Here is a 13,494-nt window from a genome sequence, read left to right as displayed (position 1 = left end):
ACGTTGTTGCTTCACCTCGCCATGCCAGCCTGTCACATCAACTTGTCATGCCAGCCTATTGTGTCAGGTTTCTGTCTTGCTTGTTTTCTTTAGAAGGCACTGGGAACCAAACCAGGATCCTGCCGTGTGGTAGGTGGGCACCCAACTGCTTGAGCCACTTCTGCTTCCCCTATATTTTTTTGTGTCTTAGAAATTAAAGCTAAGGCACTTTAAAATTAATTCATTAAAAAATGAACTTATGACATGTTAACATAAACACCGTATTTGTTTTTAAAACTATGTTTTCCAAACAAAATAATTTACTGAAAAGAGTAACAGTTTACATTTTTGCAAATCTCTTTAATGCCTAATTTAAAAAGCATTCTTCTGCCTATTGTATTATTACGTATCATCTGGAAAATTCCAGTGAATGTTTATAAAAGCAAGTGAAAATATTGTTTGGTGATCCTCCAAAGGTTCCTGGAGGTCACCTTGATAATTGCTATTTTAGAGAAAAATACAGAAGAATATCTTTCTGATACCATTTTAGTGGAAGCTTTCCTCAACAAGACACAGTAAGTGCAAAATATAAGAAAAGATCATTTTTACCACATTAAAATAACAAGTCTGTTCATCAAAACAACAAACATACAACAATAAAGAGGATCAAATGATAAACCATTACTTGAGAGAAGATATTTGCAGCACATGCATCTGGAATAGAATAAGTATATATAATATATAATAAGCTACAATTAATCAATAAAAATAAACTTCATTATAGGAAATTAAGGAACCTAATTAGGAAAATTTAAATTAAAACCCAAATGATGTATCATTTCACACCCACCAGACTGGTAAAAAGAGTTTGTTGATTCTGCATATTAGCAAAGAATGTAAAGCAGAGAATTTTTTTTTTTTAAAGATTTATTTATTTATTTCTCTCCTCTTTCCCCCCACCCCTGTTGTCTGTTCTCTGTGTCTATTTGCTGCGTCTTTTTTGTCTGCTTCTGTTGTTGTCAGTGGCACGGGAATCTGTGTTTTTTTTTGTTGCGCCATCTTGTGTCAGCTCTCCATGTGTGCGGCACCATTCCTGGGCAGTCTGTACTTTCTTTCGCGCTGGGCGGCTCTCCTTATGGGGCGCACTCCTTGCGCAGGGAACACCCCTGCGTGGCACGGCACTCCTTGGGCTCATCAGCTCTGCACATGGGCCAGCTCCACATGGGTCAAGGAGGCCTGGAGTTTGAACTGCAGACCTCCCATGTGGTAGACGGATGCCCTAACCACTGGGACAAGTCCGCCACCCCCTAAAGCAGAGAATTCTGTATACTTGGAGTTGCATATATTTTTACTTCTGCTATGGAGATCAATTTGACCACAATTATTAAAATTGAAAATCTAGCAATTCAGCTCTCAGATATATATCCTAGATCTGTGTTTCCGTGCTTCAGTGCTACAGACAGGTAACAAGTATGCAAAATCCCTTATCTACAAAGTGGTCATGGAACATGGGGTGGTTATAACCTCCCAGGCCACCGGTAACTTTTGTCTGCAAATGGTCTTGTTCAGTTCTCTCCATGTACTATACAAATATTATCTCTGTGTGTAAAATGATATTAAAATGGTGTTTGAGAACCTCTTTTTTAAATGACATACTAAATGTTCATTGTAGCAATGATGTGGTAAAAAAAAGAATTTACAATAGAATTCTAATTAATGTAGGAAGAATAAGGGAAAAATGAAAAATCTGCCTTGGACAAGAACCTCAATAATAATTTCTGTAGGCATGATCCACTGATGGATGTTAAAATTCATAAGCAAAACTATGAGGAGAAACAGAATTCGTGTAATCTCAAAGCATTACCCTTTAGATATTTATTAGCTGCAAAGGAAAAGGTTGTAAAATAATAGTGGAGAACCCCAGTAGAAGTCAACGCAAGTTTTTGTTCAAGTCATCATCATTAATAAGAAGACATAGCAGGTCCCCATGATATGATGCACCAGGAAGGTCACATTGTCACCAAACATGCATAACCTCAGTGCATTCATGAGAAAACATTTGAAAAATTGAAACTATGGGACATGTAACAAATTGATCAATACTCTTCAAAACTATTAAGGTCATGAAAACATGGATGCAGTGTGGAAGACATAACAACTAAATGGAATTTGATATATTTTATAAGCTCCTAAACAGTAAAAGAATTTAAGTATAAAACCTAGTGAAATTCCAATTATGACTTTTAATTTAGTTAATTGTATTGTAACAATGTCAGTTTCCTGGTTTTGATCATTTTATCACAGGTAAGATGTTAACAGTAAGGAAAGTTGGGTGAGGGATATGTGGAAATTCTCTGTTCTCTTTTTCTCTAAGTACTAAGTTACTCCAAAGCAAGTTTTAAAAATTTTGATAACTAAGTATATACTGCTCCTTTGTTGGTGGAGATATAGTGGTGTAGGTATATGTTTGTGGTCATCTAGATTTAACTCTTGTTGAGTTCTATTTCTCTGAGACCCTAGCACCTTTCCTTCACTTAAATTAGGAGCCTCAGGGCAAATATTTTCACTTTCGGGAAGGAGAATGGGAAGGGCAGGCCTTCAAGTGCCCCAGCCCTTAAGCATTTAAAAAATATTTTGGAATATCAACATATCAGCTTTAAAATTTTTTTGGAGGCCCTAGAAAACACGGGAGGACCATTTTGGGAGTCATTGGTTTCCTCTGATCAATTTATTGACAAGTTCAGTCCCTTCTGCGTTCTCTCTTCCTGTAATTTGTCAAGATTTATGATCTACTGATGGAACCTTATCTGGGATTTCAGTATTGGTTTTGTTTCACTTTTACAAGTATATACATTATGTTACTTATGTGTGTGCACGAGAGAAGGGAAATATGTATTGCCACTTTAGAGATATGTTGTGAAGCTGAGGAAGATGCATGTATTCAGATTACCATATTGAACCAAGTGCACATATGTAGCCCGCTTAAGAAATTGCCTTTAAGACTTTATTAAATAAGGATCAATCACAATCTTTGCTTTCCAGTTACTTTTTATTATTATTATTATTTCTTTTAAAGAAGCTTTAGATTACAGAAATGTTACATAAAAAATATGAGGAATTCCCATATCCCCCACTCTCTCCCCCTCCCACACCTTCCCATATCAACAACATCCCTCGTTAGTGTGGTATATTTGTTATTAATACGTAATTGATGAACACATATTGAAGCATTGGTACTAACTGTGGATTACAGTTTACATTTTAGTCTACACCTGCTCTGCACAATTTTATAAGTTATGACAAAATATACAATGGCCTGTATCCATCCCTGCAATGTCATATAGGACAATCCAGTGTCCCGAAAATGCCCCTATATTATACCTGTTCTTTCTTTGCCCATTCCTCAGAATCTCTGGTGGCCACTGCCTTTATATCCATAGTTACTCTTAATATTATAAATGGAATCAAATGTCTGGAATCTTTATGTGAAAGCTTTGAATCCTAGTCTATAACTTGGAATCCATTACCAACTGTGAGCTTCCAGTTTATAATGAAAGATAACTGTAGCTAAAGAAATCATAGAAGATTAGATTCCAGGAGAATGAAGAAACTGCAAACTCCAGATTGATCCAACATGGGACTTTGTATGACAGAAAAATAACTTTTTGTCTTCAAAGTTTTAGATTTATTTAACATTTCATATGAGCATTTCAGATTATAAATATTATTATCCAGTATTAAAACAGCACTCTATATCTTTTAGCTACACAACCCTCAGAAACTCTGAAGAGATATGTCACTGAAGAATTACTGTTGATGAATACTGAGCATTTAAATTTTACTTCTGTAATATACAATATTAGGTCCTTACTTTAGGCTTCGTGTTAGAAAAACCAGGTATAGCAGAATACTCATAGTAATGTGAAAATCCTAAGAATTTCAACATGTTAAAATAAGTTGAAAAGAAAATATAGGTTTGGATTTTCAAATGATACCTAATTTTATTCGCTGATATATTAGATTTACAATATCCAAGTAAATAACGGTCTTGTTATTACATGTGTTCTTACGTTTCATTTCTTTTCTTTTAGGTTTCTTTCATTCAAAACCTTGTATTTTGTGTAGAAAGAGTTTACCGTGTGCCTGACTTTGGTATCTGGGAACGAGGAAGCAAATATAATAATGGCAGCACAGAACTACATTCAAGGTAATTTGCTGATTTCTGAGTGTTTCTCTTTATTTAAATGTTTGTAATTTGAATATGAATAGAAAATCAAAGCATGAGATTGGATCTATGGTTTCTATGTTAATTTTCAACCAATTTGTATTTCTACTTATGATGCAGATGAAATTCACATAAAATTAAAGCTAAAGAACCAGTTTTCAGAAAGCAAAAACAGTTGCAAGGAAAGGAGCAGGTAGTCTTTCCCAGACTCCCAATATCAGTTTCATCATAAATCCATTGTTTGGCTCATCTGCTTCAACAAGTCATTTTCTTTGATGCATTACATTTTCCAAAACCTGTTTGGTGTGCCTTACATATACAATTCCCTCCCATGTTAGACACCTGATTTTTATTCTAAGCACAGTTTCCAGTATTCTTAAGTGTTATCTCTAAGAGTATGATTAGCATCGGGGGCTGTTATTTGGTGAGCTTGAATAGTTGGTGACTGATGTTAATAGTTTGTGAAGTTTCTTTATTTCTTAAAAATAAGGAAATAGCTTTAGTAACTGATTGCTCCTCTCAAATATCTAATTTTATGCCTGGAAGATGATCTTTTAAATATAAAATGTAACTCAGGTAGTGTCAGAAAAAATGGTTGAGTTAGAGAACTCCAGGGACCCATCCCTATACAAAACACACACACACACAAAACCACCTGAGATAAACTATCAAAATCTCCTTTATTGGAACCCTGGATTTACAATAACCAAGTAAATGCTTAATCAGGAAAAATAAATAAAAGGAAAAAAGTGACCTAAATGGATATGAGAGCTTTGTGGTGTCCTCACTTATCCCTGCTCTAACCTTTTCTTCCCTGGCTCAGTGGGAGTCTTGAAGACAGTAGCCAACGTTCCAGTGTGGGTTCCTGATGTCAGAGAGAGCAGGGTGGACTTTGTTCCTAAAGAGTTAGAGTTATTTGTTTTGACTTGTCCTTAAGAAATAAGAACAAGGTCTTGCCTTATTGCACCATATTTGGAACTCTCCATGGGTGAAGAAGCAGCAAGGCAGAGGGCAGTCATTCAAAATATTAAAGGCAGATGATCCAGCCCTTGCAACCTGGGCCAAACAAAAGGCACATCAAAAAGCCTCAGAATAGGGGAGCAGGTATAGTTCAAGTGGCTGAGCACCTGCTTCCCATGTATGAGGTCCCAGGTTCGATCTCTGGTACCTCCTTAAAACAAAACGAACAAATGAATAAAATAGCTCTCATTGGGGAGCAGATGTAGCTCAGTGGTTGAACATCTGCTTCCCATGTACAAGGTCCTGGGTTGAATCCCTGGTACCTTCTAATAAAAAAGCCTTGGAATAAAACTGGGTATTGCAATAAAAATCAGCAACAGCAAACCCTGGGGAGGGTTGAGAATCTGATTTTCAGAATTGCCACTTTATGGTATTGAATAATGGCTAGGCTAATGTTTCAGCTCAGCCAGGTAATTGTTCCCAGTTTGATCAAGCAAGCACTGGGTTAATTGTAATGCAAAGACATTTATGGACTTTAGTGTCAGTGAATTTACTGCATAGATGGCTGATTACATCTGTGATCAACAAAGGAGATTGCTATCAGTAATGATTGACGTTTTATCAAATCAGTCAAATGCCTTATTAGGGTAAATAATTTTATCATTTGGAGAGAATTTCCCAGGTTGTCTTTGGACAGCCAGTGTCTCCCAGGAACTTAAAAAGAACCTTCATCAGACTTTCATTGGATTCCCTGGTTTGCAACCTGCCTGCAGAATCTGAGCTTGTACATCCCCAAGGACATGTGAGAGTATTTTATAAAATCTCATACTATTTACAAATATCGCTTGTTCATTCTGTTTCCCTAGAGAACCCTGACTAATAACAGCTTGGTACCAGGAGTGGTTCTTGAGGAACAGAATCTTAAACATGGTATTTCTGAAGTGGTTCTGGGAGTTTTGCAGTTAGCTCTCTTCTCTAATTGGAATCAAGGATATTAATAACTCCCTTTGCAATAATGAAGAGGCCACTAACAGTCCCTGGTGTGAGTTGGCAGTGGAGATACGCAAAATATTGTCACTGGATTCGCCTACTTCCATGCTTATAAAGGGCAAGGATCTGGGTGAGAGTGTTTTCAACAATTTAAAAGTTTAGTAGAGTCAAAAGGTACCATGATGTTGGCCGGCTTCTCCTAGATAACTCTATATACAGTTATAAAAGAAAGAGATGAGCTAAAGCCTTAAAATTTGTAACTTAAATGCCACATGAGTGATGTGACAGTTTCTATGTGTGTTCTGAAAGAAAATCTTGTTTCCCGTAGCTCAGACTTGAGATCTCTGAAAACAGACTCAGACTCTCATTGTACTAGTAGCTGAGTTACAAAGAAAACTGAAATCTTAACCTTGCAGGGTGTTCGCTGTTAAAGTAAAGGCATTGATTGGAAAAGAGTGGAACCCTGAGAATTGGGTTGGAAACATATGGGATGATGGTAATATTGGTGGGGACATTGGAACCCTAAATTCTGCTGAGACTTGGCCAGATAAACTTGTGATGGCCTGCACTGTGGAGACCATATTTGTCACCTTGTCACCCAGTCTCCAGCCTGCCCCAGGGAATCCTGACTTCCTTCCAGACCGGAGGTGGGTACCAGCCAAACTCCAGCATGCACTGCCCAAACTCCATCCTGCCCTGAAGAATCTGCCTTCAACCCCTGCCTTAAGGGATTATTCCTGTCTCACCAGATGAAAGTGCAAAGGAATGCCCTGAAGTCTGTAGCTTGTCAGGCCTTTCTAATAATTCTCCTTACCTATCCCCACCACCCCTCTTATCTTTTAGACCTATTACTAGACTCAAATCACAACAAGCCCCCAAAGGCAAAATACAAAAGTGTGACCCATGAGAAAATATGCTGTACTTTAAAAGAACTTAATGAGTTTTCTAATTTATAGACAGAAATCAGGGGAATATGTGTGGGAATGGATACTAAGGGTATGGGACAATGGTGGGAGGAATATAACATTGGATCAGGCTGAATTTATTGATAAGGGGCCACTAAGCAGAAATTCTGCATTCATTGTTTTAACCGAAAGGGTTAGAAGGGGCTCGTACAATTTGTTCTGGTGGCTGACTTAAAGAAGCACCAAAGGATTGCCTAGCTTGTCTGAGGTTGAGATGCCCAATGTGCCCTGGTATACAGCAGGAGGAAGAATTCTAAGGCTTATAGAGATTGGAATGCTAGAATGGATTTACCATTTAAGACTGGCTCACCCATCCCAGGAATGTCCAGAGGACACACCTTTAACCAGTACTGTGAGGAATAAATTTGTAAGACTAACTCCTTCCCTGAAGAGCTCTGTGGAGGTCTGTAATGGAATTAGAATCCTTAAACAGTGTGAGTATGATCAGATCTCCAGCCAGTAAAAGTTAAGTATCCAGAGCTAATTGCCAAAGACAATATAAACGTGGCTACCACAATGAAAGGCAGACTCAAAGCAGCAATCAAAATAATATGAGACCATAGAGTTATGGCATTGGCTAATAGATCCTGGGGTATCTAGAAGTGAAATAGATGGTCAGTCTACCAAATTTCTTTTGGACCTATAAGCAGAAGAGTTGTAGATGGAATGAACAAAACCCTAACTTGATTTACAGACACAAAGAATCACAGCCCCTTAATCAATTTCCAGACTTGAGACAGTTTACAGACCCAGAACCCCTTGAATGAGGAGAAGGCCAGGTCCCCTTGAGGAAGGATCCTGTTAAACTGCCAAAAATTTATACTGTTAATCTTCCTCCCAGCTTTCCCCAAGGTGACCTTCCAGAGTAACTGCAGTGAGGAAAAGGAAATGATCACACATTTTGGGAATTATTAGACACTGCTCAGAAGTGACATTAACTCCAGGAGACCCAAAATGTCACCAGTCAGATAGGGGCTTATGGTGGTCAGGTGATTGATGGAGTTTTAGGTCATGTCTGTCTCGCAGTGGGTCCAGTGGATGCCCAGACCCATTCTGTGGTTATTTCCCCAGTTCCAGAATGCATAATTGGAATAGGCATACTTAGTAACTGGCAGAATCCCCACATTGGATCCCTGACTTGTGGAGTGAGGGCTATTATAATAGGTAAGGCCAAGTGGAAGCCACTAGAACTGCCCCTGCCTAGCAAAATATTAAATCAGAAGCAATACTGGATTTCTGGAGAGATTGCAGAGATTAGTGCCATCATCAATGATCTGAAAGATGCAGTGGTGGTACTCTCACCACATCCCCATTCAACTCCCATTTGCAGGAAACAGATGGATCTTGGAGGATGGCAGTAGATTATTATGTTGAGATAGCCCTTCTCATATGAAGGATAAGCTGTTGCATCTGGCCATTCCTATGGCCAAAAAAGAGGCACAGTTCTTATTTGGTCCCTTTGGGTTTTGGAGATAACACATTCCTCATTTGGGTGTGTTTCTCTGGCCCAATTACAGACTGACTAGAAAAGCTGCTGGTTTCTATTGGAGATTGGAATAAGAGGAGTCTCTGACCACTTGGGCTATATGATCCACCACATTCAGTGGTGCTGGAAGTTTCAGAGGCAAACAGAGATGCTGTCTAGAGCCTTTAATAGGTTCCTATAGAAGAATCATAATGTAGACCCTTAGGATTTTGGAGCAAAGCAACAGCTTATTCTTCACTTAAGAAGGAATATCGTCATATTCCCCACACAACTGGATGCCTACAAATTTCACCACGGTTGAAGGCCCCTGTATTTTTGTTGGATTTATCTCCCATCCCATCCTCTCTCACACAAATGCCTTAAGTCTATCTGCAGATAATTACTCTCCTTTTGAGAAACACACTGGGCCTTTGTAGAGACTGAACACTTAACTGTCAGCCATCAAGTTACCATGACACCTGAGTTGTCTATCATGAGCTGGGTATTGTCTAACCCAACAAGCCATAAAGTTGGGCATGCATAGCAACACTCCTTAATAAAGTGGAAGTGGTATATACAAGATAGGGCATGAGCGGATCCTGAAGGCACAGGTAAGTTACGTGAGGAAGTAGTCCAAATGCCCATGGTCTCCACCCCTGCCATGCTACCTCTCTTTCCCAGCCCACATCTTTGGCATCTTGGGGAGTCCCTTACATCTTGGAAAGTCCCTTACGATCAGTTGACTGAGGAAGGAAAAACTCGGGCCTGGTGTATAGATGGTTCTCCATGATATACAGGTACCATCCAAAAGTGGACAGCTGCAGCACTGCAGCCCTTTTCTGGGACATCCCTGAAGGACAAGTGGTGTGGGCAAATCCTCCCAGTGCGCAGAACTTCGAGCAGTACACCTGGTTGTTCTTTTTGCTTGGAAGAAGAAATGGCCAGAATTGCATTTATACTCTGATTCATGGGCTGTTGCTAGTGTTTTGGCTGCATGATCAGGGACTTTGGAGGAAGGTTATTGGAAAATTGGTGATGAAGAAGTCTGGGGGAGAGCTTTGTGAATAGACCTTTCAGAGTGGGCAAAAAACATGAAAATATTTGTGTTCTATGTGAATGCTCAGCAGACAGTGACTTCAGCAGAGGAAGATTTTAATAATTAAGTGGAAAAGATGACCCACTCTATGGCTAACATGCAGTCTCTGTCCCCAGCCTCTCAGATCATTACCCGATGGGTTCATGAACAAAGAAACCATGGAGGTAGGGATGGAGGTTATGCATGGCCTCAGCAACATGATCTTCCACTCACTAAAGCTGTCTTCGCTACTGCCGCTTCTGAGTGCCCAATCTGCCAGCAGCAGAGACCCATACACAGTCCCCAATGGCACCATTCCCAGAAGTGATTAGCCTGCTACCTGATCACAGGTTGATTATATTGGACCATTTCCATCATGGAAGGAGCAGCAATTTGTTTGAACTGGAATAGACACATACTGCTGATATGGGTTTGCTTCCCTTGCACGCAATGCTTCTTTCATAACTACCATCCGTGGGCTTACTCAATGTCTTATCTACTGCCTTGGCATTCCACACAGCATTGCTTCTGATCAAAGAACCCATTCCACAGTAAGTGATGTAAGGAAATGGGTACACGCCCATGGAGTTCATTGGTCCTACTATGTTCCCCATCATCCTGAAGCAGCTGAATTGATAGAACGGTGGAATGACCTTTTTGAAGATGGTACCAACTAGGTAGGAATACCTTGCGGAGGTAGGGCAGTGTTCTCCAGGAGGCTGTGTATTCTCTAAATCAGCATCCACTCTATGGTGCTGCTTTTCCCATAGCTAGAATTCATCACTCCAGAAATCAAAGTGTAGAAATGGGAGTGGCACCATTGACTGTTACCCCTAGTGATCCGCTGGGAAAATTTTTGCTTCCTGGTCTTGTAGCCTTAAGGTCTGCTGGTCTAAAAGGAGGACTGCTGCTACCAGGGAACACAATGATTACACCTAGCCACTTTGGGCTCCTCTTACCTCTGAATCAACAGGCAAAGAAGGGAATTACTATACTGGCTGTGGTGATTGATCCTGATTGTCAAGGGGAAATAGGACTGTGCCTATACAATTTAAGTAAAGAAGAGTTTGCTGGAGGACAGGAGATCCTCTAGGATGTGTCTTAATACTGCCATGCCCTGTGATTAAAGTCATTGGAAAATTGCAGCAACTCAATCCAAGCAGGACTAACAGTGGCCCAGAATGTTCAGGAATGAAAGTTTGGGTCACCCCACCAGGCAAATAACCATGGTAAGCTGAGGTGCTTGATGAGGGTAATGGGAACATGCAATGGGTAACAGAAGAAGGTAATAATAAATATGAACTTCAACCATGTGACCAGTTACAGAAACAGGGTTTATAATAGTCTTGGATTTTTCTACTTTGTTTTGTTATGAGTGTGATTGTGTATGTATATAAAATGAATATCTTGGTTTTCTTCCCTCTTTCCCTTATCATGTGATAAGTTAAATTAGTTTCATGTCATAATACTTAAGTATGTCAAGTTTAAGAGTTAATTATACCCAAGGTCTTGTACCCTATTCTGTAGGGAATTAATGTGTTTCTGGTTATACGCAGGACAGTTGAGTATTCTTAGGAAGAAATATATATAAGCATTTCTGTTATTGTTTTTACTTAGAGAATAAGTATTGTTTAAGGTAATGTGTATGGTTGACAAGTTGACAAGGGGTAGACTGTAATGGTTAGGCTAATGTGTCAACTCAGCCAGGTAATTGTGCCCAATTGTTTGGTCATGGAAGCACTGGCCTAATAGTAATACAAGGACATTTATCAGATTTTGTCATTAGTGAGTTTACTGCATAGATGACTGATTACATACTAATTACAGATATCTCCAATTGATACTGTTTTCCTAGAGAACCCTGGCTAATACAGAATGTGTCTGGCTTTTAACAAAACACTATAAGGAGACAAGGAAGTATGGCCTATCCAAAGGAAAAATGTAACAGAAACTGTTCTTGAAGTATTCTGGATAGCAGAGTTACTAAAGGGAAACTTCAAATTGAACAATCTTAAATATGCTTTAAATTATAAAGGAAACCATGGAAAAGAATAATACTATCCCACTAAATAAAGAGTATCAGTAAGGAGTTACGAATTATTAAAAAGAACCAAATAGAAATTCTGGAGATGAAGTACTATAACTAAATGAAAAAAAAAAAAAGTAGAGGGATTTACCTTCCAATTTTAGCAGGCAAAAGAAAGAATAAGTGAGCACAAAGATAGGCAGATTGAAATTATTCATTTTGAGGCACAGAAAGAAAAAATAATTTAGAAAAATAGAGCCAAAGAAATATGTGAGATAGTATCAAGAATACAAACATAAGTATAATGGGAGTTCCAGAAAGAGGTAAGAGGAAAGGGACGCAAAACGTGTGTGATGAAATAACAGCTTAAAACTTCCCAAATTTGATAAAGCATGAATCTAAACATACAGGTAGCTTAATGAAATAGCACTAAGACACATTATAATCAACCTGTTTAAAGAGAAAGAGAATATTCTCCCCCCATCCCCCCACCCCTAACATGGCTTCCATGTCTCTTTTACTCAATGTTTTTGTTCGTTGTCTGCTTATTGTTGTTGTTTTTTTTTCCATTGTCTTTTTTCTTTAGTAGGCACCAGAAAGTGAACCCAGAACTTCCCATATGGGAGGAGGGTGCTCAAGTGCTTGAACCACATCTACTCCCTGCTTGTTTGTTTTTTTGCTTGTTGTCTGCTCTCTGCTTACTGTTTTTGCTCATTGTCTGCTAAGTTTTTTTTGCTCAATATCTTCTTTAGGAGGCACTAGGAACCAATCCTGGGACCTCCCATGTGGGAGATGGGTGCTCCGTTGCTTGAGCCACATCTGTGCCCAAGAGAGAATCTTAAATGCAGCAAGAGATAAATGAGTCATCTTGGACAGTAACCATGGAGGCCAGGAGGCAGTATGATAACATTTTTTTTTTAAGATTATTTATTTCTCTACCCTTCACCCCCCGCCCCCCGGTTATCTGTTCTGTGTCTATTTGTTGCGTCATCTTCTTTGTCCGCTTCTGTTGTCAGTGGCATGGGAATCTGTGTTTCTTTTTGTGTCATCTTTCACCCTGGGTGGCTCTCCTTATGGGGCGCACTCCTTGCACGTGGGGCTCCCCTTCATAGCAGACACCCCTGCATGGCACAGTACTCCTTGCGCGCATCAGTGCTGCCCGTGGGCTAGCTCTAAGTCAGTGAGGTTGGTCCTTTCTGTCTAGCTTACTTTGCTCAACATGATGTATTCGAGGTTCATCCATTTTGTGTGTATCAGGAATTCCTTTGTAGATTTTAGAACTTTTTTGTTCCTCACTTCCATGCAAGTCTATTTTTAAATTTATTTGCTTTCTTGTTTTGTACCATATTGAGTGCCTTTTCATGTCTATCTGCATATATCTGTATTTTTTAAAGAGTTATTTATTTATTTATTTCTCTCCCCTTCCCTCCGCCCCAGTTGTCCGCTCTCTGTGCCCATTTGCTGTGTGTTCTTCTGTGACCCCGTCTGTCCTTATCAGTGGCACCGGGAATCTGTGTTCCTTTTTGTTGCATCATCTTGTTGTGTCAGCTCTCCGTGTGTGTGGCGCTGGGCGGCTCTCCTTAGGGGGCGCACTCCTTGCGCGTGGGACTTCCCTACACGGGGGATGTCCCTGTGTGGTACGGCACTCTTTGTGCACATCAGCATTGCACATGGGTCAGCTCCATACGGGTCAAGGAGGCCCGGGGTTTGAACTGCCAACCTCCCATGTGGTAGGTGGACGCCCTATCCATTGGGCCAAGTCCACTTCCCCAAATAGTTTATAACTAAAGTAGCGAAGGTAAAACAAGT

General features: G+C 39.6%; 1 protein-coding gene across 16 annotated transcripts in view; it reads left to right on the top strand.

The window, feature by feature from the left end:
* Nucleotides 1-13,494, top strand: part of PHKB (phosphorylase kinase regulatory subunit beta) — a 258,670-nt gene that overhangs the window by 73,319 nt on the left and 171,857 nt on the right. For all 16 annotated transcript variants that reach the window (XM_004457055.5, XM_058280056.2, XM_071209177.1 and 13 more), the window contains one exon: nt 4,071-4,186. In XM_004457055.5, the coding sequence (XP_004457112.1) occupies nt 4,071-4,186 (116 nt within the window). The remainder of the gene's footprint in view (nt 1-4,070; nt 4,187-13,494) is intronic.

The sequence above is a fragment of the Dasypus novemcinctus genome, chromosome 18 (assembly GCF_030445035.2).
Source record: "Dasypus novemcinctus isolate mDasNov1 chromosome 18, mDasNov1.1.hap2, whole genome shotgun sequence".
Taxonomy (NCBI): Eukaryota; Metazoa; Chordata; class Mammalia; order Cingulata; family Dasypodidae; genus Dasypus; species Dasypus novemcinctus.
Note: the sequence above shows the minus strand (reverse complement) of the source record. Positions and strands in the feature narration are given on the sequence as shown.